General features: G+C 44.6%; 2 protein-coding genes across 9 annotated transcripts; one reads left to right on the top strand and one right to left on the bottom strand.

The window, feature by feature from the left end:
- Positions 1 to 5,543: 5,543 nt before the first annotated feature.
- Positions 5,544 to 8,185, bottom strand: POLE3 (DNA polymerase epsilon 3, accessory subunit). Its single transcript, XM_007109484.4, has 4 exons — positions 8,034 to 8,185; positions 7,848 to 7,933; positions 7,375 to 7,493; positions 5,544 to 7,100 (listed from the first exon to the last, which is right to left on the bottom strand). The coding sequence occupies exons 1-4, from the start codon at positions 8,097 to 8,099 to the stop codon at positions 6,928 to 6,930; spliced, it is 444 nt and encodes a 147-aa protein (XP_007109546.1). The 5' UTR covers positions 8,100 to 8,185; the 3' UTR covers positions 5,544 to 6,927.
- A 67-nt stretch (positions 8,186 to 8,252) lies between these two features.
- Positions 8,253 to 25,234, top strand: C9H9orf43 (chromosome 9 C9orf43 homolog). Of its 8 annotated transcripts, XM_028493606.1 has the most exons (15): positions 8,781 to 8,895; positions 10,322 to 10,474; positions 11,116 to 11,315; positions 11,419 to 11,569; positions 14,863 to 14,941; positions 16,706 to 16,797; positions 18,411 to 18,477; positions 19,235 to 19,389; positions 20,057 to 20,207; positions 20,605 to 20,665; positions 20,937 to 20,995; positions 21,226 to 21,313; positions 23,544 to 23,623; positions 24,304 to 24,370; positions 24,574 to 25,234. In XM_028493606.1, the coding sequence occupies exons 3-15, from the start codon at positions 11,165 to 11,167 to the stop codon at positions 24,837 to 24,839; spliced, it is 1,467 nt and encodes a 488-aa protein (XP_028349407.1). In that variant the 5' UTR covers positions 8,781 to 8,895; positions 10,322 to 10,474; positions 11,116 to 11,164; the 3' UTR covers positions 24,840 to 25,234. The 8 variants fall into 8 exon arrangements, with proteins under 8 accessions (XP_028349405.1, XP_028349403.1, XP_028349404.1 ...); XM_028493604.2 differs by lacking the exons at positions 8,781 to 8,895; positions 10,322 to 10,474 and adding an exon at positions 8,253 to 8,426 and having other exon boundaries at positions 21,226 to 21,286; XM_028493602.2 differs by lacking the exons at positions 8,781 to 8,895; positions 10,322 to 10,474 and adding an exon at positions 8,253 to 8,426.
- Positions 25,235 to 26,184: the final 950 nt, after the last annotated feature.

The raw sequence follows: 26,184 nt of genomic DNA, 5'->3' as shown, positions 1-26,184 counted from the left end.
TGGCCTGAGGTCGGCTCCGGCCGAGGTCACGCCCACCACGTCAGCAGGTCTGGCCAATCGGGTGTGCCGAAAGGCTGGAGGGCCCGCCCCTCCCTACGCTGAGGTTCGCTCACGAGCTACGGAAGTCCCGGGGGAGCCCACTTGGGGGCGCAGGAGCGGCGTGGCAAGGGTGCTGCGTGTGAACCGGCCTCGAAGGTGGTTAAGAGCTCTGAGGTTTTCTTTATAGCCCCTCTTTTCCCAGCCTAGCGCATACTTGGCACTGGTTGTTTATTGAAAGAATAATTAGATGTCAAGGACATTAAAACAACACTATAGTGCCTAACACAATAACTAAGTCCATTTTTGCGGACTGGGCATTTTAAAGTTGTTGAGTTCAGCACCAGGCTGCCCTCCAAGTTTTCAGAGAAAATTTATTCCAGCGTAATTTCTCAGGGCTTACTTACTCTGTGCCATAGTTTGGGAGATGTGATGTGAAAGACATGGGCACTTTGGAAAGGCTCCAAGTCTGATAGGGGCATCAGACCTGTCTATCTATTATGGGTACAATGAGAGATTTGACCAAAAGTCTGGGGGGGAAAGATGGGGCAGGAGGGATCTGGTGAGGCTTATGGGGCTTGGGTGAACTGGTAGCATCAGATGAGTGAAATAGGGGTCAGGATCAATACCCTAGCAAATTAATTCCTCCCCCCCCTAAATATTTACTTATTTATTTATTTGGCTGTGCCGGGTCTTAGTTGCTGCACGCGGGATCTTTAGTTGCGGCATGCGGGATCTAGTTCCCTGACCAGGGATCGAACCCGGGCCCCCCACATTGGGAGTGTGAGTCTTAACCGCTGGACCACCAGGGAAGTCCCAGGAAATCCTTTGTGAAAGTGAGAGGGGGATTATTGAAAAGTCGACTTTGAACTGTGAAGGATGTCAGAGGGTTGTATTACACTTATTCTCAGATTTTATTTCTCAAAATCTATACCCCAAACCTGTTTTATACCTCTTTATATTCCAAGTCTAAGAGGCAGAGAGGCTTAATGCTGGGAAAATAATGACACTGCTTAGTTCCCAGCTGCTAGAGTTCTGATCTGTGTTCCAATAAGGAAGGTGGTGGAAGTAAAGTAATGCTTTTTTGTGCATTGAAGAGTTAGGGACAGTACCATACATGTTATTCACTTATCTAATTTTGATGACAGCTATGTTACTATCCTCATTTTATAGATTGGGAAAACAATTGCCAGGAGATTAATTTGCCCCATGCCACACTGGGATTTCTCTTCATTGCCTGCGAACCATATTCCTTCAACTTACAGAGGTAATTACTATTTATTTTTTCCCCCAGTTTAGATCCCCTGCCCAGCAGGTCTTTCATAACACCTCTCCCAGACTTCCCTGGTGGTCCAGTAGTTAAGACTCCATGCTTCCAATGCAGGGGACATGGGTTCAATCCCTGGGCGGGGAAGTTCCGCATGCTGCATGGCATGGCCAAAAACAACAACAACAAAACACCTCTCCTATCTCTGAGTTTATTGATAACTAAAAATAATTAGTACCATTGGATACCTCCAAGATCCCAAACAGGGTGGCAAATTTAAGAATGTTGCTGTTTGGTGTAATCTATTTTTCCCATGTCACTCTTATTCTTGACTGAGAGACCTGTTCCCACTTCTCACACCCCCACCCTTTAAAATATAATTTTACCTTAATCTGTCACTCTTATCCATAAAAAGTATTGTGAATGCAACGACATGACTCTTAAATGTAACGCTGAGCAAAAGGAGTCAGACACAAGAGAACATATTGTATGATTTCGTTTATGTGAAGCGCAAACCCAGGCAAAATTAACCTTTGCTGGAAGTCAGGATAGCGACTACTACTGGGGAGACAGGAAATGACTGGGAGACCAAAGGTTCTTTTTAGGGTGCTGGTCATGTTGTTTATTGATCTCAGTGTGACTTTCATAGATATGTTTAATTAATTAAATTTTTTTCTTGGCTGCACCTGTGCTGCTGTGGTATCTTAGTTCCCCAACCAGGGATTGAACCCGGGCCCTTGGCAGTGAAAGTGTGGAGTCCTAACCACTGGACCGCCAGGGAATTCCTTCATAGATGTCTTTAGTTTGTGAAAATTTACCAATCTCTACTCTTATTTGCACCTTTTATTATGTATATTCTACTTACTAAATAAAAAGTAAAAAAAAAAAAAACCCCGAACTCCCACTTTATTGAGTGCCTTCCAGGTAGGTACATGGCACTGGGCTAAATGCTTGTGAAGAGCATAAAAAGAACCAGATATTAGTGGTTGCCAGGGGCAAGGGGAGGGAAGCATGGGGAATAACTGCTTGACTGGTATGAGGTTTTATTTTGGGGTGATGAACATGTTTTGGAACTAGATAGACGTGGTGGCTGTGAATGTGCTAAATGCCACTGAGTTGCTCATTTTAAAATGGTTAATTTGGGGCTTCCCTAGTGGTGCAGTGGTTAAGCATCTGCCTGCCAAAGCAGGGGACACGGGTTCGAGCCCTGGTCCGGGAAGATCCCACATGCCACGGAGCAACTAAGCCCATGCGCCACAAGTACCGAGCCTGCGCTCTAGAGCCTACGAGCCACAACTACTGAGCCCGCGTGCCTAGAGCCCATGCTTCGCGACAAGGGAAGCCACTGCAGTGAGAAGCCCGCACACCACAACGAATAGTAGCCCCCGCTCATCACAACTAGAGGAAGCCTGCACGCAGCAACGAAGACCCAATGCGCCCAAAAATAAATAAATAACTTTATTTTTAAAAAAAGGTTAATTGTATGTTCTGTGAATTGTATCTCAATCAAAAAAGAAAGTTGGTTCACCAAATTCAATATTGGTTTTTTTCTTAGCTTTGACAAATGTACCATGGTTTTGTAAGATTAACATGAGGGCAAATTGGGTGATGGTTATACTCTTTGGTGCTTTTCTGTAAATCTAAAATTGTTCAAAAATAAAGTTTAGTTAAAAAAAAATAGAAGGCAGTGGGCCACTGGAATGGAATCCCAGCTTTTATAAATTAGTGGTAAGTCACGTCTCTCTGATGAGCCTCAATTTCCCATCTGTGAAAATAGGAGATTTTTTTGTAATTTTGCATGGGTAAGGATGGTAATCCTCCCACCCTCCATATGCAAATCAGAATCTCTAGGCATGAAGGGCTGTGGTTAAAAACAGATGAGAAACATTACCTTGGCCTAGTAAGGAAGCTTCAAAATCCGGGTACCACTACAGGACTGAGAGAGGTGTGGTTGGGAAAAACTGGCGGATGACCTCAAAGATCCTTCCCAGTCCTTGAATTCTATAGTTTTAAGTTATAGTCCCCACTCGCAGGAAACATGATTTTTCTTAGGTAGTCAAAGTTTTCTAAGAACTAAGGTCGTGTGGAAGGAGAGTCCTTTGGGGGATTCATTCTTGACTGGAGCCTTACGTTGGGGTAGAAGCATGTTACAGAAGGTCAGGTGAGCCCACCTTAAGCAGGCTTTGAATAACAGGTCTAGGTATGGATTTGACTTAACAGAAAGCAGTGAGGGACTGCAACATAGCAATGTTCTAGGAAGATCCACTTGGCAAGCAGTACACAGAGGAAGCTAGGGGAAGCAGAGATGAGGCAGGAAACTGAGCTCAAAGGAAGCCCCAGAAGTCCAGATGGGACTTGAAGGCTTGGCTGAGTGGTGCTCATGGGAATTAAGAAACGACATGTTAAAAAAAAAAAAAAAAAAAAGAAACGACATATTTCTAGGGACTTCCCTAGTCGTCCAGTGGTTAAGACTCCACGCTACCACTGAAGGGGGCTCAGGTTCGACTGAGATCCCACATGCCGTGCAGCACAGCCAAAAAAAAAAAAAAAAAAAAAAAGAAACAATATATTTCTAGATATATGCCCTTATGTTCATGGTGGCACAGCATTCTTTACAATAGCCAAGATATGGAAACAACCTAAGCGCCCACCAACGAATGGATAATGAAGATGTGGTGTATATATACAATGGAATACTATTCAGCCATAAGAAAGATGCAATCCTGCCGTTTGTGACAACATGAATGGACCTTGAGGTTATTATGCTAAGTGAAATATGTCCTGTGGAGAAACACAAATATCGTATGATTTCACTCATATGTGGAACATAAAAAACTAAAACAGAACCCCAAATAAATGAACAAACGAAACCAAACCTACAGAGAACTGAGCAGCAGTTACCAGAGGGGGAGGGGCAAGGGGGAAGGAAAAATGGGTAAAGGGAATCAACAGTATGGTGATGAATGGAAAATAAAGGTTTGGTGGGTAGCATGTCGTAGAGTATACAGAAGTAGAAACAGAATGTTGTACACATGAAACCTATGTTATAAATCAATATTACGTAAATAAAAAAATTTTAAATTATACAATTAGAAATGAATATATTAATATGGAATGAGCAAACTGGAGTTAAACTTGAACTATTTTGGTAATCCTTAAACAATATTCTTCTGCTCCAAAAGCAATCAAATACTTGGTAACAGTGCCTATGATGTCTAGTAGAAACCACAGAGATTAGTCGTTATCACACAGAGTACAAATGTTATGCTGTGTATGTATCCTATCCAGACTTTACATTCTCCTTAGGCTACTGTTATGAAAGAAAACAAGATGATCTTCCACAAGATTATAAAAATGATTTCTCTCCTATTCTGAAGCTGTTCTGTTAATTCAAAGGGAAATGAAAATATGTATGGAAGAGAAAAACAAAAATAAAAACAAGGCCTTGCTGTGTACGTGCCACTGTGCTAAAAGTCTTCTGTTATCTTTCAAAATTCTCCTTTTAAGGTAGGTATTAACACTGCCAATTTAGAGATGAAAAACCTGAAGTTCAGTGTATTTAAAAAAAAATCATTTGTACAATAACCAACTATGAAGGACTCAGTGTATGCTGTTTTCCCAGAGACATAATACTGTGACATTGTAACTAACTTGTAGAAATAGCATCAATATAAATTTCAAGGGAGAAATAAGAAATATATTGAATAGCTTTGTCTTTCATACAAATATAAATGTGATAGACAGGAAAAAAAGAAAAGAAGCAATGTTTCTGCTGTGGAGAAGGAAAAAGCCACTGGACCTAATGATCGTTGGGGTTGTGTATCTATCTGTGAAATATGATTTGAAACAGTTACGTAATCTAGAGGTAATACAGTATCATAGCTGAAATCATGGAGATAACAGCAGTGTTCCTTCACAGGATTTAAGAGTTAATACTTGAAAGCATTTAGAACAGTGCCAGGAACACAGCAGGGACTCGATAAATGTTCGGCGTTGTTGCGCATCTAGCATGTATAGGGTGCCCAGCAGAGCCCTGGGAAGCTCTCACTGTGGTTGAAGAGCAGCAGCGCCCCTGCTTGTTAATGAGCAGCATCTGCTGGTCATCCAAGGTAATGCAGGATCCCACATTCATAAGGGTCTGGCTCAGTCCACACCCCAAGAAGTGTATAGAGCATGATCAGTGGTCCTCCCCAAAAGCACGCTTACAAACAAGAAGGATTAAAGAGGAGTCATCACTTTTAACAGGAATTTTTATTTATACAAAGCATTATAATTTTCTCAATATTCTTCACTCATTTATCAACAAACTTTCCACTGTATTCATTTAACAAATTAACAGTGTCACACTACATTTCACTACCTTTCAACCTCCAAGCACTCAACTTAGAGACGAACAAAAAAGTGCTCGAAGCACCAAATGGAAAGAGAAGAAAACTAGGAAAGGTCAACAGAGATACTTCAGAAGCAGTTAAAGGGGATGGGTTAGGGGAGGAATTAGATTCCTGAGCACCATCAGATTTCCCTTATGGTTCAGAGAGATTTACAAAATCGTTTTTAAAAGACATGAGATTAGAACTAGGGAATGAGAGGAAACCACACTTTGGGATATTAAGCAGGTCATCCAAGTTCCTGGATTAGGAGAGTGAGAAAAAGAGGGACAGAGAAAGTGGGAATGGGGAGCAGAGGAGAGGCAGAACAGAGACAGGAGGTGAGAAGCACAGAGGGAGAAAGTTGTGCCTAGAAGAAATAAAGTCTGGAACTTGTCATGAATTGTAATAATGAAAAGCCAAGTCACAAGTCTAGGAGATGGACTACAAGAAGAGAAAGCCTGGAATTTTATACCTTCCAGGAGGTGACAACAAATCCTAAAGCTGTACAGTCGCAGGCAGTGAGGTGCGTTTAAGACTAAACCATCTGTTTTACAAGAGTAAGACATTGGCAACCTTGCTTGACTAATTCTACTCCGTTGATTTAAAAGCATTATGTGCTGAGCACATAGCCACCCAAGCAGGTAACATGCCTATAGGCAATATAGAAGGGAATCCAAGCCAAGTGGGTCTGTAGAAACCAAAATTCAATTAATGTTACTGGCAAGTGAGGAGACAATAGAAAAAGATTTCATTGTTCTCTCGAACCCTTATAGTAATTTCCTAAAGCTAAGCCATTCTGATCATGTGAAATAAGCTAGTATTGCCAAATACTGTACAATCAAATAGGCTGACCATGATCAAACCCCAGTTTTTCCTGAGCCTTGACTGCCTCTGTGATCTGGAACACAGTCGGCAGCATGGAAGTTATTATTACTTTTTTGGGGGGTGGGGAGGGAACTGGGGATCAACAACTGCCTAACTATATGTATAAGTAAACAAGAGAGATCAAATTGACCCATTAAATTAGCTGTTCAGAATCTCTCTGGCCAAAAAGGCATAACCTTGAGACTGATTAAGCAAAACAGGATTCCGCTACTCAGATGCTCCGAGTCTGGGAAGCGCTGGTTTTGATGATAATTCAGTTTTTATTTCGATCTTCTGCCTAAGACTACTCTGCCCAGCACGAAAAAGCTTCACACAAACGTGTACAGCGTTTCAGAGTGGTACCTTCCGAGCTGCGTCTCCCCACCCTCTTCAGTTGTCCACTTCCTCCTCTTCATTCTGTTCTTCTTCCTCCAGCCTTTCCTCATCTTCATCGTTGTCCTCATCCCGGCTCTTGTCTTGCTCTTCTGAATCTGTTTTTTTGTCTTTGTCTTTCTTCTTTTGCTCTGAAGCTTCCTTCTTGCCTTTCTGCTCCCTCCTGTAAGCTGTAAGGATGAAGGGGAGGGAGTTAGGAGGCAAGGCTGAACCAGACTCTGCAGCAGCTAACTCCACTGCATAATTGGAAAAGCTGAGGCACAGAAGGAAAAATAACCCGCCCAGCACCACAAAACAGTTATGCGGTGGTGCCTGCCATCGGAGTCGCATCCAGTACTTGCTTATCAGACTTAAAGGCACCCAAGCTGATAAAGACTCAGGGCCAGGTGAGCAGGTCATACAGGATGAACATCTACTTGGATGAGAAAACGAAAGGGCAGTTACCTTCCAGAGCTTCTTTTAACGGGGTCACGAACCGCTGAAACTCCATCTCCTCCATGGCGGAGAGCACATCGCTGGCATTCAGTGTCTTGCGTTTCCCTTTCATCGCGAAGTTGTTGGCACTGAAAGAAGAAAGATTAAGGGCTGTCAGATGCCCTCTTGCCGCGTACGAAGTGGGTGGGAAAAGGAGCACCTAGAAGTGGCATGAGAAAGCCTGCATGCATGGATTTTTGTGACACGGTAAGTCCCTCTCTTACTTGTACAAAAGGGTTAAAGCAAAGTTACTGTTGTTTTGTTTTGTTTCAGAGATTGCAAAACCTGGACGAGAACTCTGAACCTCCCTCCACTGAGGTAGAACATAACTACTGGGGTTTGAGGGCTCCAGACCACGAACTCCGAACCAGGAGTTGTGTGGGGGGGTCTCTTTACGCCTCCTTTATGCCCAGCTAAGCCCCGGCTAGCTCTGTCCGCCTCACCAGGATGTGGCGTACAGCACGAAGACGCTGGCGGCACGGGAGATGGCGCTCCGGGCCTCCTTGGAGATGCTGACACCGTCCGGGAGCTGTGAGAAAAGCGGGGGTGAGCAAAGCTACCGGCCCAGGACCTGTTTTCCCCTGCCCGCTCGTCCGTCCCTGGCCCGTCCACCAGCCGGAGCTGCTCACCGCCTCCTTGATGATCCTGGTGATGACGGCATTGGGCAGATTTAGGTCCTCAGGCCTCTCCGCCATTGCCGCGGCCGGGGCCCAGGCCTCGAACCTCCTCTTCAGGCCGCTACGGCGTCCGGACTTCCCGCGTCGCCACGGTCTGACCCAACGAGGCTTCCGTCGCGCCCCGCGTTGCCCACACACTGTCCCACAGTGCCCCGCGCGCCATAACCTCCCTCCTCCTCCAGCCCCGCTTCCGCCTCCAGTGGCCGGTGCTTCCGAGCTTTCCACGCTGCCATGGATTTGGCTCGAGGGGTTTCCGTCCGGCCTCACCGGCACCTGGCGTCCCTTCCCAGGCTCGTTTCCCTGCTTCACGCCACCAACATATCTGGAACTTGCTTAGAAAATGAAGTATGGCTCACTGGGCTTTCCGTCCCTTTCCCATAGTGCTCTGCGCCGCTGCCTGGCGACGTCGCAGCCTGGTGGCTAGCGTGGGAGACGGAGGCGTGGACTGAGCTGGCGGGGCGGGGCTCCTCTCGGTGAGAGGCTGGGCCCATCGTTCACTTCAGCGCGCGTCGAAGAGTGGCGTTTTTCTATGGGTTTAGGCCGCTTGGCTTCTGCTTCGGTTTCGCGGAAGCGCGGGCCGCATTCTCCCACTACTCTTTTCCGGAACGAAGCGGGAAATGCTTTTTCAACTCTGCCGGCGCAAATGGCCACCTCTAATGTTTTTAGCTCTCTCTCGGCTTTGTAGTAATGGTATTAAGAATAACTGTTACCTAAAATTTTTTTTTAACGCAGACTACTTTGCCAGCACAGTGTTAGGGCTGGCGACATAGAGATGGCCATGACTAGACCTCGGGGCTCAATTCGGGCTGGTCAGGTAACAAAAGAGCAACACGCAGCCGGTTGTAAGAATAATGTAACATTATATTTGCATTCAAAAACAAATCCTCTTACAATTGTATTTGCGTTTTAGTTCATCGAATTGTGCATCGTGCATCTTTCCTAGTTAAAAAAACATTTCCATGGTTTTGCAATGGCTTTTTAAAAAATTATTATTTTATTTTATTTATTTATTTTTGGCTGCGTTGGGTCTTCATTGCTGCGCGCGGGCTTTCTCTAGTTGTGGTTCTCTTTTTGCGGAGCACGAGTGTGGGCTCTAGTGTGGGCTTCAGTAGTTGTGGCTCATGGGCTCTAGAGCACAGGCTCAGTAGTTGTGGCAAACAGGCTTAGTTGCTCTGCGGCTTGTGAGATCTTCCCTGACCAGGGCTTGAACCCGTGTCCCCTGTATTGGCAGGCGGATTCTTAACCACTGCACCACCAGGGAAGTCCCTGCAGTGGCTTTTTTTTTTTTTGGCGGTACGCGGGCCTCTCACTGTTGTGTCCTCTCCCGTCGCGGAGCACAGGCTCCAGACGCGCAGCGTCGGCGGCCATGGCTCACGGGCCTAGCCGCTCTGCGGTATGTGGGATCTTCCCGGACCGGGGCACGAACCCGTATCCCCTGCATCAGCAGGCAGACTCTCAACCACTGCGCCACCAGGGAAGCCCCCTGCAGTAGCTTTTTAAGTTCTGTCATTTTCCTATTACATTTGTAGCAATTGTCCTCACTCCTGCAAAGCAGAAATGCTTTTTTTCTTGAAATCTGCTGTCTCAGGTCACTCTTAGTTTTCCTGTTTTTGACAGAGACATGAACACGAAGAAATATTTCCCTAGTATAAAAAAAACAACAGCAAATGGGATGATAAATGGCAACTGAAACTGCTTCAGTTAGAGATTATAGGGTTTGGTGGGAGAACTGTCCACTTGGCTAGAATACACCTGGTGTAAAGATGTCAGGAAGTGCTCAGCTCCAGCCAGTTGCTATCTTGTTGGAATTGGGCCCCTGCGTTGTTAGATATTTTAATCTTTAAGAGGAGCCAGCAATCTGGACATTATGGACTATTTCCATCTTTGCGTAATGGCTCAAGGTGCAGGCCAAACAAAACAAATCATAGGCCAGGTGCAATCCCAGGCCAATAGTTTGCTATCTTTGGTTTAAATTATAAGCACTTTAGAATAGGAACTTATTTTGTTCTTTATTGTTCTCTATGCCCATAACAGGTCCCCTCACATATTTGGTAGTCAATAAATGTGTTGAGTAAAGGAAGAAAGAAATGGACACTGTCCTTAAAAAGTTATTAGGGATCAGGTGGTAGTGATTGCCTAAAACACTTCTAGAGAGAGAAAGATAACATTTATTGAGCACCTGTTATGTGTCATACATAAAAGTACATTATCTTATTTAATGCTTCTATGATGCTACTTAGGGATTTCCCCTTCCATAATTTATATGAGGAAACAGGCTGAGGGAGGTGAAGTAACTTGCCCAAGAGCATACAGCCAGTAAGTGAAAAGCCAGTGGCTTCTGATGCAACTGTGGGTCGACTGATTTGCTGTTTGAGCAAACCCATTCATTTCTGGTAGGTATTTTAGCCGCCTGAGTGAGAACTGGAGCATACTGAAAATGGAAGCATCTCTTCCAAAAGTTTGAGCCATCTAAAGCACTTCTGTGACTCTGCCGTCACTTAGTATCCACAGAGGATTGGTTCCAGGAGCCCCTGTGTATAACAAAATCTGAGGATACGCAAGTGCTATGTACATTAATTATAATTTGATAAGGCTTTTTGGAGATGGTGGCATCTTCTCCCTAATGATTAATGAAGGGGAAAAGGAAAGGATGCTAATATTTATTTTGAACTATATGCCAGAACTTTTAATGTCCATTAATTAATTGTTGTGGTGATCCTGTGAAATAGACTTATCCTCATTTTGCAGCTGAGGAGACTGAAGCTCAGATTGGTTAAATCTCAGGTCACTCAATTATTAATTTAAATGGTCAGTTAGGAGACCTTCTGGAGTCAGTCTGAACCCAAACTCTTATCACTCTACTCCATGCTGAGATTATTTCATACTTGCTTGTTACCCAATTCCTAATTATCCTGTGACCACCATTTATCTATATGGGTCAACAGAAATATTTCATGCTTTGAGTGCAAATTAATATCTGGACTGCATGGTTAATGTATAGTATTCCCTAATTATGTGGTGATTGTTTTCCCAGAGGGCTAGAAATCTGCAAGGTTGGCTTTTGTCCTAAACCATTTGTAGCTATGGACTTGCCAGATAAAAGCCAGTGGGATGAAACTACCTGTGACCTGGCTGTTTGTCAGCATCCACAATGCTGGGCAACTCTCCGCCGAATTGAGAAGGGCCACCCTCGAATTCTGGACTCCTCCCACAAATCTCCTCTGGATGCTGAAGGTGAATTAGCCAGCCCTGTCTCCTTCCTTCCAAGATCCTTGAATTGTTTCTGTTTGGCTCCCTTTTGACATGTTACATGTTCTCCTCTGGTCTGGTCTTTCAGACAGACACCCAGTGCTCACCATTGTAAACATCGCAGATTCCTGCTTCCAGGCCAAGAGACTTGCTTGTGGTCATTTATCAGGATTTACCTTCCCCAAGGCTCACTCTTTATTGTCTCGACGTTCAAAGTTTTACTCCAAGTTTCAACGCAGGTAAATTATCATGGAATCTTCCTTAAAGGGCTTACGACCTCAAAATTCTGGGTTAACTTCCTTTGCCCATGTAGTAGACTTTGAGAAAGCTAGATTAAAAATAAAACATTAACGGGAATTCCCTGGTGGTCCAGTGGTTAGGACTCGGTGCTTTCACTGCTGTGGCCCAGGTTCAGTCCCTGCTCGGGGAGGTGAGATTCCGCAAGCTGCATGGCATGGCAAAAAAAACACAACAAACCCTCACATAAAGGAGTGATGAATAGTCAGTGGGAAACAGAAAGAAAGTATTCTTTTTTTAAAATTTATTTATTTATGTTTGGCTGCATTGGGTCTTTGTTGCTATGCGCCGGCTTTTCTCTGGTTGCGTCGGGCAGGGCGGCTCTCTTCGTTGCGGTGCGTGGGCTTCTCATTGCAGTGGCTTCTCTTGTTGTGGAGCACAGGCTCTAGGCACGTGGGCTTCAGTAGTTGTGGCACGCAGGCTCAGTAGTTGTGGCTCGCAGGCTCAGTAGTTGTGGTGCACGGGCTTAGTTTCTCCATGGCATGTGGGATCTTCCCGGACCAGGGCTCGAACCCGTGTCCCCTGCAATGGCAGGCAGATTCTTAACCACTGCGTCACCAGGGAAGTCCAAGAAAGTATTCTTACTTGTCTTGTAGGAGTTGGTTAAAAGGGGGAGGGTGTATTAGTTTTCTAGGGTTACCATAAAAAATGTACTATAGATTGTGGGTTAAACAACAGAAATTTATTTTCTCACAGTTCTAGAGGCTAGAAGTCCAAGATTAAGTTATTGGCAGAGTTGTTTTCTTCTGAGCCCTCTCTCCTTGGCTTGTAGGTGGCCATCTTCTCCTTGTGTCTTAACATTGTCTTCCTTCTGTGTGTGTCTGTGTCCTGATCTCTTCCTACAAGCACACCAGTCATATTGGATTAGGGCCCACCTATATGACCTCATTTTACCTTAATTATCTCCTTTAAAACCCTATCTCCAAATATAGTCGAATTCTTTTTTTTTTAAACAAAGATTTTTAAAATATTTATTTATTTTGGCTGCGCCGGGTCTTAGTTGTGGCACACAGGATCTTCGTTGCAGCACATGGACTTGCTTAGTTGTGGCATGCGGACTCTTGGTTGCGGCATGCATGCGGGATCTAGTTCCCCGACCAGGGATCGAACCTGGGCCCCCTGCATTATGAGCTTGGAGTCTTACCCACTGGACCACAGGGAAGTCCCCAAATACAGTCAAATTCTGAGATACTTCAACATAAGAATTTTGGGGAACACAATTCAGCTCATAACAGGGAGTATCTCATCAGCTTCTGTGGGTTGAGAAAACTGTGTCCATATATGCTGTTTTTCTTATCTTTTATTTTTAGGTATGAAATTATTTGGAAGCTCTCGAAGGCAGAAGCAGTGGTTTCCTTTTGAATCTTCTACAGCGTCTAGGCACCCAGTTAGAGCTTGCTGATGTTGGAAGCTAAGGGACATGTGTCTGTGGAAAACGTAGACTTAAAATTCAAAGGCCCTGTTGCCTGGAATCAAAACACTAATGGGGGCCCTTATAGTGGTTCCTTTTTCCTGTTTGATTTAAGCAGCCCTTGATTTCTGTTAGGCTAAAAGGTAGTATAGGAGAGGGTATGACTACTTTCTGGTTTTCTGAGACTTGAACGCTGAGAAAATGGTGGCTTCTTGCAGTCAGGGCCTGTCAAAGCAGACTATGACATCATTTGCTTAGTTGCTCATTGAATTCAGAAATATATCTTAGTGGGGCCACTTTATTGTGCGCTGGGGATATGACGGTAAACAAGATACGGTCTTTACCTCCAAGGGGCTTTCAGCCTAGTTGGGGAGACAAAGAACCATTCAGTGTGATGTGTGTGGTGAGAGGAGTGCCCCTTTGATATGTGGAAGCACACAGGTAGGGCTCCTAGCCCAGGGCACTGTCTTCTGTACAGATGGCATCTGTGCCCAGACCTGAAAGCAGAGCCGCCTAGTAAAGTGGGGCTTATAGGTGGGTAATGCACGGGAAGAGAGTTCTAGGCTATAGCACACGCAAAGGCCTGGAGGCAAGAGGAAATTGTTTACATATCAGGAAAGTAACTCATTGTGTCTAGAACAGAGAGCAGGAATGGTCAGAGATGAGGCTGGGGAGCTGGAGTAAAAAGTAGGGGCCTGTGTCTCGGAGGACTTGATAAATCAGGCCAAGGAGTTAGGTCTTTATCTTACACCTCTTGGCAATATTCATTCATTTATACATTTAACATGTTTTTTAAAAAAATAAAATAGCAAATGATATGAAAATGTAAAGGGTTATTCCTTTTTTTTATGTGGTAAATATACATAACATAAAATTGACCATTTTAACCATTTTTTTTTTTAAATTTATTTATTTTTGATTGCATCGGGTCTTCGTTGCTGCGTGGTGTGCGGGCTTCTTACTGCGGTGGCTTCTAGTTGTGGCACGCGGGCTCAGTAGTTGTGGTGCACAGGCTTAGTTGCTCCACGGCATGTGGGATCTTCCCGGACCAGGGCTCGAACCTATGTCCCCTGAATTGGCAGGCGGATTCATAACCACTGCGGCACCAGGGAAGCCCTTAACCATTTTTAAGTGTACAGTAGCATCAAGTACACTCAACAGTCTTGTGCAACTATCGCCACTATCCACTTCTAGAACTTTTTCATCATCTCAAACAGAAACTCTGTGCCCATTAAACAATAACTCCCCTCTCCCTCCTCCCTGTGGCCCCTGGCAATCTCTGTTCAATTTTTTTGTCTCTATGCATTTGCCTATTCTAGGTACCTCATGTAAGTGGCGTCATACAATGTTTGTCCTTTTGTGTCTAGCTTATTTCACCTTGCATAATGTTTTCAAGCTTCATTCATGTTGTCACATTTTTCAGAATTTCATTCCTTTTTAAGGTTGAAAAATAGTCCATTGTATGTCTGTGCCACATTTTGTTTATTTAGCATGTTTTTGAACATCTACATCAAAGTAACTTAATAAATTTTTATTGATGGTGATGTAACTATCTGTAGTTGGAGAGAGAAGCACATAGGCTATGAATTCAGTTTGATGCAACAAATAGTTGTGAAGTGTTTGCAATGTGCAATGTCTGGAAGCTGTTTCAGGAAAAAAAAACCAAAACTTAAGACGATGCTGAGACCCTACATTCATTTGGTAGGAATTAAGCCCAAGGGTTTCTGTAGAAAAGTAGGAGGCTTTTCCTCGTAGCACTACTTTTGTCATTCCAGTTAAGTCTTTTGTGACTCTGTTTCATGTTTGGAAACTCTCATTTTTTAGGCCTTGGAAGGATTTACCTGACAGAGACTTAATACACCGTACTAACAGATCTCCCAAAGCAAGTCACAGATTACAAAAGGTACTTCCTCAGCATTTTCTCTTTACTAGTGGGAATCAAATATTTGCCTTTATTTAACATTCAGGATGACTATAGTCTGAATAATGATGATGATCACTATCTAATATTGGGCCCTTACTATGTGCTAGGCTCTGTGCTAATGCCTTTACATGTTATACTGTTTCTAGAAATCCCAGACACAGTGGGATTGATTTGTGGTAGTTTGGCATAGGTGAGAATTTCCCATCTCTGTCCTGCGTAGAGCATGTTCAGGTACTAAGTAAACACTGTCACCTCGTAATACAGGGAAATTAGAATGCCGGAATGTCAGATCTAAAATAAGCCTCAAGATCATCTACACTCATGACTTTCAGAGTTTTTTAGCTATTATGGTAAGAGATACACTTTACAACAAAATATCATGGAACAATCTTTACCCTAACTATGAGTGATATACTCTGAAATTTTCTATCCTGTTCTGTTTCATTTTAAAACAGTGTAGGCTGTGATTCACAAAATTTGATTTCGTGACCTATGAATAAGTTGCAACTGCAGTTTGAAGAATATTGCTATGGTCTATCTCATATATCTTACAGCTGAGGAAACTGAGGCCCAGATAGGAAGTGATTTGCTGAAGCACAGCTAGTTAGGAGAAGAGCTAAATTTTAAGAAGGAAAAAACCCTTCTACTTGTCTACAGTAGAGGTTTACTATTTTTTGCAGTCCTGCTGGATGCCTTATATTTTTCCCATAAGATTCTCACTTTTCATGTGGTGGAGAGTATAAGGGACCAAGAGAAGGTAGATGGGTTTGAAAAGATGAATGAACAAATCACTTACCTCTTTGACCTCTTCAGAATGAGAGGGTTAGATTCAGTTAGTTTTAAGTTAATTGTCTAGGATAATACACACGCATGGTTCTAAATTCAAAATGCATAAAAGGGTTTATGGTGCAAAAAAGGTCTTCTCTGTTCCCCCAAGCCAGTTAGTTCCGTCTCATGGGGACAACCTTATTTTTAATAGTTTTTTTTTCCCCTGCCTGAATCCTGCCAGGGGTATCGACTAGATGATTTATAAGATTTCCTTATAAATCTAGGATCCTAAATAGTGAAATGTGAAAAAATTTATGACTTTAACTTTTATGTAGATGCTTATAATTGTAGACAGGCTGTAAAAGTAGAAAACTTGCTTCTGCCTCTATCGGTTCTCTCCCTGCTTCCAGACTGTGTTTTGTTTTTTTTTTTTCTCTGATGTGGGCCTCTCACTGTCGTGGCCTCTCCCATTGTGGAGCGCAGGCTCCAGACGTGCAGGCTCAGCGGCCATGGCTCACGGGCCCAGCCGCTCCTCGGCATGTGGGATCGTCCCGGACCGGGGCACGAACCCGTGTCCCCTGCATCGGCAGGCGGATTCTCAACCAGTGCACCACCAGGGAAGCCCAGACTGTGTTGTTTTATCTGCAGGGAATCTAAGTCTCTGGAGTGCAGTGGGCAGAATAAGTAGTGTTCCCTTGGGTAAGCCCCAAGGTATCCTCCTATGAGGTGGGGTTGGGAGTTGCTAAATGCTACCCTAATGTGGCAGGGAGGCAGGGGAGACTATACACTTAACAGTGCTCACTCTTGCAGAGTACCTTTACTGATACCTAGTTTCTTGGAGGAACAGTATGAAGATATTTTGGGGATGGGAAATGTTTTTTTTCTTACCATTTTCTGAACCACCATACCTTTTGGTTAGCATGATGATTCAGTCCTTATCCTGGTACATACACAGGCTTTATATCTTTCTCTTAGCTATCAGTGCTAAATTTGAATGAGACAGAACTTCCTTGTCCTCAAGATGTAGGAAATATGGATGTAATCTGGATCCCAGAGAAGCATGTGAGGTGAGTATCATGTCGAGAACTTGGGAGTCTTCAACTCTTGTGTTCTACAAATGCCTATCATCCTCTGCAGACCTTCTCTCTGTGACTTTTTTTTTTCTTTTTAAAAAATTAATTAATTAATTTTTGGCTGTGTTGGGTCTTCATTGCTGCACGTGGGTTTTCTCTAGTTGCGGCGAGCAGGGGCTGCTATTCATTGCGGTGCGTGGGCTTCTCACTGCGGTGGCTTCTCTTGTTGCGGAGCTCGGACTCTACAGCACAGGCTCAGAAGTTGTGGCGCACGGGCTTAGTTGCTCCACGGCATGTGGGATCTTCCCGGACCAGGGATCGAACCCCTGTCCCCTGCATTGGCAGGTGGATTCTTAACCACTGTGCCACCAGGGAAGTCCCCTGTGACCTTGCTTTTAGCTACCTCATTGCAAGAAGCAGGAGGAGGTCAAGCAGAGCAGAAGACTGTGGTCTCTTGTATTTGCCTCTTGCTACACTGGAATTCTTGTTAGTACACTTTGAGATTCATGCTTTGGGAGTTTTCTACATAAAATTCTACCTGACAGTAAATGGCATACAAGATAGGGCCCAATGTATTTGTGAGGTTTGATTAAGAAACAAATGCCTTCTGACTATCAGTTTTTCTTATTAGCCACCAGCAACTAGTAAAAAAGTTTTCAGTGAAGCCTGTGAATCTTTGGTCTCAACCCTAAGGACTAGCACACTGGTACAAAATGAATTGCACATATATAGAACTTGTGTACAAAGCAAGTGTGACAAAGATCATTTGGCGAAGGTCCAAAGGCTTGCTAATATTGACAATCATTGGAAGAAATTGGTTTTTCTTTCGTGACTGCTGAGGCTTTCAGATTCTTTTTGAGTGACTGTTTAGAGATGATGAGACTTTATTTTCTTTAAAAAAATCCTGTGAATGCTTCTTTCTATATGCATTTTGTGTGTGAATATATATGGTGTAAACAAAAAACCCCTAAGGATTTATTTCCTTTCATGCAAAAGAATCCCAGAGTTGGGTGGGCCAGGGCTAGTATGTCAGCTCCATGAGGTAATCAGAAACCAGAGCTCCTGCTAGCTTTTTGGGTCATCATCCTTGGCCCATGGCTTCCATCTTCTTAGGTGCTTTCTAGGAGCTTTCAAAGTCTAAGTTGACTGCTAGAGCTTCAGCCATCATATCTGTGTTCCAGGCAAGAAGGAGGAGGGAGATGACAGAGCAAAAAATATTTGAGCACCTCTGTGCTAAGCAGTGGAATTCAGTGGAGAACTAAATACTTTGTCCCTTCCTCCTGGAGTCTTATGGTGGTGGTGGGATTCAAACATTATAGACATTGCTGCACCTACGTATATAATTACTAATTTGGATGAATACTATGAAAGTAAGTAACTGGATTGTATGAGAGAACGGTGGGGAACCTAGTTCAGATGTGAGGGCGAGGTGGGGGTGGGGTTCTTGTTTTTAGCAGCCTCTGGGAAGCAGGTACCCCTGGCTTCCCAGCCAGCCGTCTTAGAGTACTGAATGGAGGAGGAAATCTTCACGTTCATCATTCATACATATCCCTGATGTTTCTGTTTTAAGATGTCTGGGAATAAGTTGTGGTTATTCTTATTTCAAGTCCAGCTGAGAAGAAGCGTATTATTCGCAGCCAGGATGGGGAGATGAAAAGAAAGAAATCTACAGGGGTAAGTTTGTTGTTTTGACCAAACCTTCATGATATTACTCTGCAGAGTTTATTTTTGTTTTCCTTTCAGGTATCTTCCCCCTCCCCCCATTCTCTCTTTAAATGAACAAAATCTGCCAAAGAAAACCCCTCTTAAGGAAGGAATAATTACCAAACCGTCTTCTACTCTGAGACTCTTTTCCCCTTACCTCCTCCTTGTAGGAAGGTAAAGGAACACCTTGAAGAGATGTTAGGAGGAACTGTTGGGTATTCAGAGGGAATTTTTGGTTGATTAAAAGCTAATTTTCATTGTGATGGGAATAGAATTTCAACAGACTAGCAGTTATAATGGACCTGTGCTTCTAATTCTAATTCTGCCATTTATTGGGTGAATATAGCCTTGGGTAAGTCACAGAGCTGGCAGGTTGCTATGTCCAGGAGAATAGTGTCTTGGCCCATTTTGTTTGGTGCTGAATCCCCAGCCCTAGCCCCATGCCTGGCACATAGTTGGCCAATAAGTATTTGTTCAGAACCTTTTGGGGAAAAAATGACACCAAACAGCTAATCCTCGTATTATCTGAATGCAACAGTAGGGTTGAAGAGCCAGATTGGGAAAAATGTGGTGGGTCTGGTAGTGTAGAGGAGGCGAGGATGCTGGAGTAGGTCTGGAAACAAGAGTTTCCCATGGCACCGTTGTACTGGGAGGCTGGAATGCTGATGGGGCGAAGTGACATTGAAGAGAGTGCTTCAGGGAGTTCTTTCCATCGTTTCTCTTCCAGAAACACAAGTCATCTCGGGACACAGAAACACAGTTGGGACCTCCAGGGATGATTGTGCCTCCTCCCTCCCCAGTACACTCGTTTGAACAACTAAGTTCAGAATGCGTACCTTTATGGAACCAGTATGACATGTTACCTCAGGAACTACTGAAGGAGTAAGTACCATGTAAGCCTGTGGGAGAACCAGAGCATCTTCTTTTCTTCAGAAGCTGAGAAGGGTCTAAGCAGTGTGCTCTTGGGAGGGGAGAAAACTGCCACCCTACTTGGTCACTGAGTTCTTGGACTTATCAGTGTGCAGTGATGACAGTAATCACCCCCATTCATTAAGTACTTACCATCTGCCAGGCCCTGTGCACACTGCCTATCTTCTCTCATTTAAACCTCCATTGGGGGGGTAGACATGCTCTTCTTTCTGTAGATGAGTTACGGGTAAGTGGGAGGCAGAATGGATATGTGGTTTGGAGCGAGACAACCTTTGAATTTTGTATTGAAATTTACCACCTTTGTGAACTTTGACTATTTAGTTAGCATCTTTCATCTTCATTTTCCTCATTTGCAAAATGAGGATAATAATACCTGTCCTCAGGGTGTGGTAACGATTCAGTGGTATAAAACACATGAGCCTGACATGTAGTAAACACTTAATCCATTCCACTACAATTATCATACTTGCATCTCAAAGCCATTACCGAATGAGTACCTGTTGGTACAGGGCTTTTAAGGCCCAGAGTGGACATGTCTTCAAATTTGGAGCCTTTTCATCTCTTTCTCCTCAGCCAGAAAGAGCTGTTGCTGACTTTCTGCTGTCTCTGTTCCCTGCAGCCTCTTGCTGGATAAAGGGAAAACCATACCTTATCTGGAGATGCAGACACAGTTGGCCATGATGAAAAAGAAACCTCCCCTGGAAAAGAGCCGACCTGACAGTGCCATTTCTGCTAAGATGTATTTATCTGTACACTGCCTCACCCTGCAAGTAAGAGCTAGGGAATCTCAGAGGAAGATGTCTGTATGCAAGCCCAAACTCATCTCTCCTCAAGGCTGGAGGAGTTAACGTTCTATTTCTTCTTTCTCTTCTATCCTTCCACTATCCTTCCACTCTGGATCCAGGCCCCATAGAAGGGCTGGGATGTATGTAGGTGAAAGCAAATGTACAGGGAGAGATTTAAGGAGAGCAGCGTTTTCTATTTCTTCTGCATTTTGCTTCCCACACCTTTCCCCTCTCCAGAGCCCCTGGTACAATGCTGCACACACTGGCTTCTCAAAAAAATGTTTGTTGACTAGATGGATGAATGCATTTGGGGATACATTTTGGGAGAGGGAAAGACCTACAGTAGAGCTTTTCTTCTGCTTTTTTTTTTTTTTTCCTCTAGAGACCAGCATTGAGATATCCTGAACATTTGAAGAAACTATATCATAACCTGACAACAGAAGGTAGGTTTTTCTGGTGCTGCTAGATCTCCAGGCACCATTCCCCGTCAGCCCACATTTTTTGTATTTGATCTAGGTCCCATGTTTGTGGCCACAGTCTTATAGGGTCACGTGTAGAACTCAGAAAACTGCAGCTTCAAAAAGCACCCCCTCCCGGCTTGGTCCTGACCAGAGAGAGAGGGTCACCACTGGGTAGCAGAGCACAGCAAGCAGCCCCGCGGAAGGGTGGGAGCTGTCAGGGAGAAGAGGATTGAGCCGGCTCTCTGGTCACCAGGTTACAGGAAGCAGCAGTGGCAGCAGCAGAGGAAGGTGAAGACAGCTACTGGGAAACAGGTAGAGTGGCAGCGAGGGGACCCCCAGAACCTGCTGGGATTCGAGCAAGTGGGTGAAGCCTGGAGCAGGAAGGGATGTGTGAGAGATGGGATTCTCCCTGGTGTCTGCTGGTTGTAGATGCAAAGTTCCTGTATGGTTATAGATACTAACTTCCTTCCTTTAAGCCCTTTTTGAAAAGGTTTCTTCACTTCCAAAAGTCCTAATTCAGTTCCCCCTCATGTGGGTTTCAGGAGGCTAAAAAGAAATCCAAGAGTGAACCAGGGAGCCACAACACCTCGCATAAACGTTCAGGTGCCATGGTTTATGACCCACGCTGTGGTAAGGAGAATGTATGGGTTTGGGAGTGACAGAATCCCAGGACCTAGCTGAGGACAGGAAAAGCTGAACACGTTTGTCATTTGAGGACCTGCCTTTATCAGGCACTCGGAATTCCCCTTGGAATGCTTTGGTTTGGCTGGTCTACCATGTATCATCCTTCCATCAGATATTTACTAAGCAAGTGAGCTGGGCCAGATGTCTGCTTCACATGGGGATTTGAGAGATAACCATGAACATGAGTCAGAGTCACTTTCCTCTCAGGTCCTACTTTAGAAAAGGCAGCGGTTTGAGGATGAAGAGCTAGCCCAGGTTATTGAAGAGAAGAGCTCTGAGGGCCCATCGGCCAGTAAGGCAGGGAAGAGCCAGGGTCCCTCACCAGAGGGCCGTGAGAGTTCTAAGGAAGCAGAGTCAGCCGCATCTCAGCCATAGGTTAAAGTCTCAGGAGGCTCACACTATCTAGCCCCATCCAGCAGGCAGGGGGCTAATTCTTGACAGGCGATCCTTTTCCTACGCTGTTCATGCCAGAGATAAGAGATTCCCCTTTTTGGAGTTCTTATCATGTCTGAGCTGAAGGATATACTTGCCCTGGTCCCTCTGACGTTTCTCAGCTTGAGTGCAGAATGGGAGGGAGGGAGAAAGAATCCCCCTAAACCTTGGAAGACTTTTCTGCCCTAAATAGACTGGACATTGCTGTCTGTAATGTGAAAATAACTGTTTAATCATCAGAATTCACTCTGCAACCCTGGGGCACTGAGGGCTCAGGTGAGATGTTTCCTGAGAAGGATGCTCTTCTTGGTTTATCTCCCATCCCACTGAGCTCTCTGATACCTAAAGTGTCTTCTAACCTGAAGATCTAAGAAGGCTCCTGACCTTCACATGGGAGGTAGACAGAACTGGGGCAGAGGTACTTGTCCAAGGTTAGCCCTGTATCCAGGGTGATAACCAGTCCCCTGAGTTTCATTTTGGTGCCTTCTGTTCCTCTTCCTGATGCCTCCAATAGGAGAAGCTTTGCTTGCATGACTCGGGGGCCCTTTGAATTACGTTCTTAGAGCGGTGGCTTGTCTTCCTTGAGCTGAGAAAGGCCTCATGCAAGAGATGATTTTTTGTTTCTTTTTTAAAAAAATTTTTAGGCCGCGCTGTGTGGCATGCAGGATCTTAGTTCCCCAACCAGGGATCGAACCCGTGCCCCCTGCCCTAGGAGCATGGAGTCTTAACCACTGGACTGCCAGGGAAGTCCTGAGGTTATTTTTGCATTGGATCTTGAATATGTGTGAGCGTTTTCCCAGTATGGATGAGAACTCCTGGAAACAGTAGTAGGCTGGGTAAAGGCATCCTGGAGGAGCATGGCTGTAGGGAGGGGCATCGAGCAGTCTGACGTGGCTGTGGGGTCAGGTGCTTAAGGGAGAGAGGTGAATCAGGCCGAAGAGCCTGCTGAGGTGTTTGATCTTTATCCTTAGTGGTGGTCGGTGATGCTCTACCTTAGCGGTGCCCTGAAATCAACTGAGGAGCTTTTAAAAACCTAAAACCCAGGCTGCACCCCAGACCTGTCAAATCAGAGTTTCTGGTGTTAGTATCCAGGCCTCGGTGGTTTTTAGAATGCCCCAGTGCTTCCAGCGTGTAGCTAAGGTGAGGACTAGTGCTGTTAGGGAGCCAACACAAGTGCCGAGCAAGGGAGTTCCTTGATTAGCGTTCCCTTTTACCATCATACCTCTGGTGGCAGACTGGAAGATGTTCATTTAAAGAAAGGGAAGCTGAGAAAGGAAAGAATAAGTGTATTTAGGGACTAGTTGGGGAAACATCTGATACAGAGGAATCATAGATCTATAGAGTTTTTGGGGGAGGGAGGATGTTCATTTTCAGAAGCCAATATAGGTACACAGGGATGGCACAAGAAAGTAAGAGCAGTATTCATAGACTGAAAAGGTAGATTTAGGGGTTCTTTTGCTCCTATGATGTACAGACACCTGCCCCTTAGGTTTCATGGAGGAATCCTGGATATTTTAATACAGACTTTATCTTAATCGCTAATTCTGTAATAGGTGTGGTCACAGTCCCAGGTGAACAGAATAACACGTAGAACTCAGAGGGCTTAACTCCCTTTTACCTGCCTCTAAGGTTCTGTATTGTCCTGGATGGGGAATCACCTGTAGACGAGGGATCAACTAGAAGTCCAACAATGGGATATGAAATACCAATGAGAAGAGAATTGCATTGATTTTGTGGTCACTAGGTCACAGAACTCTACCAGGTCGGGAAAGTGACAAAAAACAGCAGCAGCAGATGAAGATAGAAGGCCTCACTTTGAAACAGGTGAGAATGTCTGAGGGCCATTCTGCTAGGGCTGTTTCAGTTGTCTGTCACTGTATAACAAACCACCCCAAAGCAGAACCATAGTGGTTTGCTATTTCTCATGGTTCTGTGGGTTGACTGGACAGTTTTTCTGGTCTTGCTTAAGGTCACTCATGCAGCTGAATTCAGCTAGAGGCTGGGTTGGGGCTCTTGGCCAAACTGTCTTAGTTCTCTTCTGTGAGGCCCCTCCATGTGGCTAGTTTGGGCTTCTTGACAGCATAGTAATCTCATGAAAGCACTTTCCTAGGGATGGGCCTGGAACTGGAACAGTATCACTTCTGCCACATTTTATTTGTCAAAAAAATCACAAGCCTAGTCCAGATTCAAGAGGAGAGGAAATTAACTCCATCTCTTGATGGAAAGAACAGCATGTGCCTACAGGAATGGGAGGAATTCTTGGCAGCCACCTTTGGAGGCAATCTACCCTTAGTTGACAGCTGGAAATGGGGAAAACTGGGTTCTGGCTTCATCTGGTCAGCCTGGAGGTCAAAGAATGCCGCACACAAGCTTCTCTCTTCAATCTCAGGAGGCGGCATTTTGTCCTGTCTTAGATATTAATTTCTCCAAGAAAAGCATCTTTTAGAAAAGCCCTTTGTTTCCTAAAGTCCTGATTCAAGTTTCCTTACACGTATGAATTTCAGGATTCCACGGAGAGACCACAGATGGACTGCACTAAGAAAAACCTGGATTCCTTCCCCGGTAGGAAGAGTAAGATACTAGGGTAGAGGAACCTTAGTAAGTGACTGAGGACAGGGAGAGCTGAACCTGTGCTGACGAGGACGGTTCACCTCCCTGGAGGGCAGAGCTCTCATCCCTCAGAAGGGTCCTAAAGACATTCCAGCCCTTCCTTTCTGTCTTGATTTTTCACAGTTAGTTGGGAGAAGGCAATTAATGGCTGGGTCTTTTTTCAGGTCCTGAGTTATCCACAATAGAATGCACTAACAAGGACATCAGGACTCAGATGGAGATTTTGCTGGAAGCCCAAGAGAGGACCCCAAACAGTACTTCTAGAACAGGCTGGAACCCTGAGCTCAAACTGCTGAGGATTCTTCAGGCCACTGATGAAGAGGACGGGGAGAACCAACCCTCTGGGGCACAGAGTGAAGAGTCTCTGGAGGCACAGGCGGAAGGCATCATGGGGCAGCCTTATTCCAGAGCAGGATGCTTGGATTCCTGAGGACAGTGACCTTGGACATAAGGGCAGGAAGGAGAGGGGACTTCTACTTCCTGGAGCCTCTACCGGGGTCTGACCTTAGGGATTCTGTTTTCTTCATTCACTTCTACTTGCTTCTAAAATAAGCGAGGGAGAAAAAGCCCCACCCCTTTCTAACTTAGACTGTTTCTCTTCCATTGGGGCCAGGATAATTTTAGTGATTAAATACAGCTGCTGCTTATCAAAACTCATTTCTTTGTTTCTGGGTCACTTTTATCTCCTCTCTGAAACTGAAAGGTTTCTAGTTATAGGAAGATGAATTTGGCCTGTGGGAACCCCTACTGTGTTGCTTTTCCTCTTATTCCCTGGAAATGGTTTATTTTGAGGATGGCATCTGCATCATTATCAAATAACATTCATCGTGCTGTGTGTTATGTGTAGTATTCTTTGTGTGGTAGAGGACTCATATTAACCTAGAAGAGTCTAAGGATCCAGTTCCTAAGTTACTGAGTCTGCAGGAAAATTTCATAAAGACACAGAGTTTCAGAATCTCAGGGTTGCTTGTACTTGGTTTTTGGAAGGATTTCTAAAAATGTTTTTGTCCTTAAACTTTTTAGTACAGAAAAATTTCAAAATTACCTAAAAGAGAATAGTATAAGGAAACTCTCATGTACCCAGTATCTTAGATTTGGGTAATAAAAGCCTGGGCTCCCTGCCCCATGAGTTGAGGTAAGGGCAGTTGGGGCCCCAGTATTCTCAGCAGCTCTGTACCCAAGGTAGAGCTTCCCTCCCACAATTAGGGGCTGGGTGGAAGAAGAGAGACCCTGCCTATGGGCTGTACTCACAGAACTTAGTCTCAGCAACAGGTAGCTAGGGGCAGGATGAGAAATGACATTCTGTTCCTCCTGGAAAGTAGCCCTCTGACTTGGAACTAGGGAGCGAGGGAGCCCTGCATCCTTGGGCGCAGCAGTCTGGAGTCGAGTTGTCCCACTGAAGTGGGGGGAAAGGGCAGGGGAGTGGGCCTAGGGTCACATACCGTAGACTCTTGCAGTTCTTATCAAGGTTTTGTAGATTTTCTTGAACAAGTGTTTCTTCATTTGTTGTGTGCCCTTAGAGCCATTTCCAGAGACTTAAATAAATTAAAATAATTTTCATTAGTTTCACTGGAGAGCTGTTTGTGGAGCTCCTTGCACTGTGAGGCAAGAAGTGGAATTCTGGACTGGGCCTGTGAACTTTTTGTAAAGAGGAACTTACCCCTCATCAATTATTTGGTTACTCTAAGTACAGTTCGTACAAGAAAGGCACATTAGGGCTTCCCTGGTGGTGCAGTGGTTGCGAGTCCGCCTGCCGATGCAGGGGACACGGGTTC

The sequence above is a fragment of the Physeter macrocephalus genome, chromosome 9, assembly GCF_002837175.3.
Source record: "Physeter macrocephalus isolate SW-GA chromosome 9, ASM283717v5, whole genome shotgun sequence".
NCBI classification, from domain to species: Eukaryota; Metazoa; Chordata; class Mammalia; order Artiodactyla; family Physeteridae; genus Physeter; species Physeter macrocephalus.
This window is presented reverse-complemented; position numbering and strand designations above follow the sequence as displayed.

Excerpts from the sequence above, each read along its gene's own strand:
- POLE3 (XM_007109484.4), bottom strand. The coding sequence starts at position 8,099 with ATGGCGGAGAGGCCTGAGGACCTAAATCTGCCCAATGCCGTCATCACC. Across the intron at positions 7,494-7,847 it reads GTGCTGTACGCCACATCCTG|TGCCAACAACTTCGCGATGA; the intron begins GTGAGGCGGACA and ends TTCTTCTTTCAG. Across the intron at positions 7,101-7,374 it reads GTTAAAAGAAGCTCTGGAAG|CTTACAGGAGGGAGCAGAAA; the intron begins GTAACTGCCCTT and ends TCATCCTTACAG.
- C9H9orf43 (XM_028493602.2), top strand. Across the intron at positions 11,570-14,862 it reads TACTCCAAGTTTCAACGCAG|GCCTTGGAAGGATTTACCTG; the intron begins GTAAATTATCAT and ends CTCATTTTTTAG. Across the intron at positions 18,478-19,234 it reads AAAGAAAGAAATCTACAGGG|AAACACAAGTCATCTCGGGA; the intron begins GTAAGTTTGTTG and ends TTTCTCTTCCAG.